Source organism: Photinus pyralis, unplaced genomic scaffold (genome assembly GCF_008802855.1).
Source record: "Photinus pyralis isolate 1611_PpyrPB1 unplaced genomic scaffold, Ppyr1.3 Ppyr1.4_unclustered_Scaffold7762, whole genome shotgun sequence".
Taxonomy (NCBI): domain Eukaryota; kingdom Metazoa; phylum Arthropoda; class Insecta; order Coleoptera; family Lampyridae; genus Photinus; species Photinus pyralis.
Window position 1 is genome coordinate 13,250 of NW_022172237.1, and position 3,304 is coordinate 16,553.

General features: G+C 40.5%; 1 protein-coding gene across 1 annotated transcript; it reads right to left on the minus strand.

The window, feature by feature from the left end:
- Positions 1-810: 810 nt before the first annotated feature.
- On the minus strand, positions 811-1,983 carry LOC116182821. Its single transcript, XM_031503364.1, has one exon. It carries the CDS (start codon positions 1,657-1,659, stop codon positions 811-813), a length of 849 nt encoding a protein of 282 aa, XP_031359224.1. The 5' UTR covers positions 1,660-1,983.
- Between the last annotated feature and the right edge of the window lie 1,321 nt (positions 1,984-3,304).

A 3,304-nucleotide genomic window follows, 5' to 3' on the forward strand; every position in this document is an offset into this window, starting at 1 on the left:
TATTACTGGAAGTATGAGTTTCTTCTACACTGAGAGTTTTTTTCTCGAACCCTAACAGTTCTCCTATCGAGTTTTCTATAGTAAAATCTATGGGCCGGTTCGCTTTAATAACCGACTGCATAGTGTTGTTGTTAGCTTGAAGTTCGACGTAATCTCCAGATGTCCTGTTTAATTGGGCATTTATGTAGTTATTTATGTCGGATATCTCGTAACATCCTGGCGGTATTGTGATCATCTGATTACCATATTTGAATTTATTATTGGTCGGTGTAACGTTGTGTATACTATTATAGGTTTCAAAGTTTGTTAGCCCCATTACATAATCGTCATCATTGAGTAAAAGCGGCGGTTGAAAGAAGGCTTTTAAAATAGATGTCGTACTAGTAAATGTCAATGTATAAGACATTGTCGTTTGACAATAATAATGTAACTAACGCAATCAGTGTGCGTTATTGTATAAAAATCGTAGCACTAAATGTCCACAATTAAAAGAATTAGGAAGTTGTATGTGATCGTAATTGTATTTAATATTGTTCCTGCTACCATCGCTTCGAAAATAGCGCACTAGCTCGTGGGGTGGTTTTACCCGTCCTATGCTATCAAAATAGGAAATACGTGTGCCAAGCTTAACATACGCTGTCCAATGTGTACCGTCGTTATTTTCATCGTCTAGGTTTACGATACCGCATTCGTCCCGATTTATTTTCTTCGGTAAGGTATTCCGCATAAAAATACCTCTAAAATGTTGTATTCCTAAATTGTTGACATATTTCGACAAATCCAAGTCTGTTAACGGACGGCGTGGTAGCTTCACTGGAAGTTTTTTTGATAGGGGTTTAAATAAAGGCCTAATCCTGTCTTGTACGGTTTTAAGTATAAACCTTTTCCTATCGCGGCGGCCTCCATCACTTCATTATGACGTTTGCTCTCCTCCAATTGTTTGGCGGCATTCCTCGCGCCATTTACTGCTCTAGCAATAGCCGCCGCTCCTCCTAACGAACCAGCGGCTCCCAGTGCAGCAAACAATGGAATTAACGGTATGAATCCGCCAGTCTTAGGTATGGGTAAAATGCGCTGTTTTGGCGGTTTGACCTTTTTCTTCTTTAACGCGTTAACAGCTCGTCGAACAGTTGTATTCAGATCGTAGTGAACGTTACCACCAGTATACTTTCTAGCTAGTTGAACGCCTTTGTTAAACGAAATTGTTGCTGTGTTTCTTCTTCTTTTTTTGATGGTACGTCGTCGCGTACCCATGCCCAACGTTCTTTTACCTTTCATAATGCCTGCAACGGTAAGGGCGGCTGCTTTTTCGCCAAAAGTGGCGTTTCTCGAACGAAACCTCTCCCACGCAGCTTTTTGTAAATTTTTATCGGCCTCGTGGCGGTCACTAATATTGCTAGACCTTGAATATGCTATATCGTGATCTCTGCACGCTTCGTCTAACGGATTTATACCTCGATCACCGCGAGCCAATCGCTTGCTTAGACGAGTGCCAGGTCCGCAAAATTGGTATCCGGGCAGATGCAATTCAACTGGCAGGTTATTTATTAAATTGTTAATAAGACCTTTCCCCGTTTTAGACGCTATTCTTCTTTTCTTAACGTTAGAGTGAAAGTTCATGCTCGCTGGTTGACAGGCAACTACTGAGCTCCTAAGCATATACGGACTTATATAGTAGGTTTCAGTGTTTTATACACTTCCAGTAGAGCAATGGCCTCCATACGCTTCAAACCGCAAGAAACGGCACTACCTATAAAAAATTACGACGCGTGTTCGAGAGATAAACGTGTTTCAAAACACAGTAGCCTGTTACAGGGTGGTTGCAAACGTGGCATCATTGTAGGTAGATCAGGTTGTGGTAAAACGAATGTTATGATTGCATTATTAGAACAATCCAACGGTTTACGCTTTGAAAATGTATACGTGTATTGTAAATCGCTGCCGCAACCGAAATACCAATATCTGCGTCAGTTGTTGTCCCCAATTAAGGAAATTGGGAATTTTGAATATACTGACAGTGCAGACATCGTCCCACCTAACCTCGCACGTAGCAACTCGGTAATGATTTTCGATGACGTTGCTTGCCATAAGCAAAACGAGATCAGAGAACATTTTTGTTTTGGTAGACATAAAAATAACGATTGTTTTTATTTATGTCAAACGTATTCGGCAATCCCCAAGCAGTTAATTCGAGACAATGCTAATTTAATTGTGTTGTTTCAACAGGATCAAACTAATTTAAAACACGTGCACGAAGATCACGTGAATGTCGATATGCCATTTGATCGCTTTAAGGAAATGTGCGTGAGGTGCTGGAATGATAAATATGGATTCTTAGTTATCGATAAAGAAAGTGACATGAACTCGGGTCGATATAGGAAAGGTTTTGATTGTTACATTTTAATATAAATATCGATGTTTCATATGGAAAAAATGCAGTCAATATGAAACAGCGTTTAATAGAAGACCTCCTTGATGCCAGAAAATCTGTTAAACATAAATACATCTCCTTAAAGCGTGATTTTGCGCTGGCAGAACGTAAATCCGAGCAACATCTTAAACCCATTACTCAACCGCTGAAGCAACTGCTTACTAAAGCTACACCTCAGAATTTTAAACGTGAAAATATTAAACATGATAGTGCCGACGTGACCTCATCTACAGAGACCTCACTTCGGACCCCTCTAAAAGCGTCTACTGCTCAACGAATCCCTAAAACCCTTTTTTCGGAACACGAGGAACAACCGAGCTTTTTAGACACGAGCGTGATTGCCGACACCACTCGCGATGATGAAACGCCAACTCTAGATGAATTAAGAGCTGAGCTCTCGCGGGCTGGCGACCATCCATCTTTTACGGAATTGGCGAAGATTTATGTGGAGCAGATGTTCAGATCTACAGAGAATGAATTTGATCATCGATATGGTGTACGATACATCCCGGAAGCCAATAAATTCTACGTTGGAGATTCCGAGTTGGACTTTGACAAACAAGATTTGGTTCTCAAACTTCCTACAGGAGACACAGTAGCATATAACGGAACTCCTGGTCTATACGAGCTACTGTTTAAGAGGCAACCTCTTGGGTACAAAACCGCAGATGAGAATAACTATCGTGACATATTGCTCCGCACTAATGCAATACGACGTCATTACAATCCAAATGAACAAATTCAAGGCACCGGAAAAAAGTACAGCAGTATCATTAAACCACTTTTTAGTACCCGTGTATCAGTTCCCAGAATTCAAACTTCCTCTGTTAGCACAAGGAAAGGGAAAGGTATTCAAATGTTACAATTAAACAA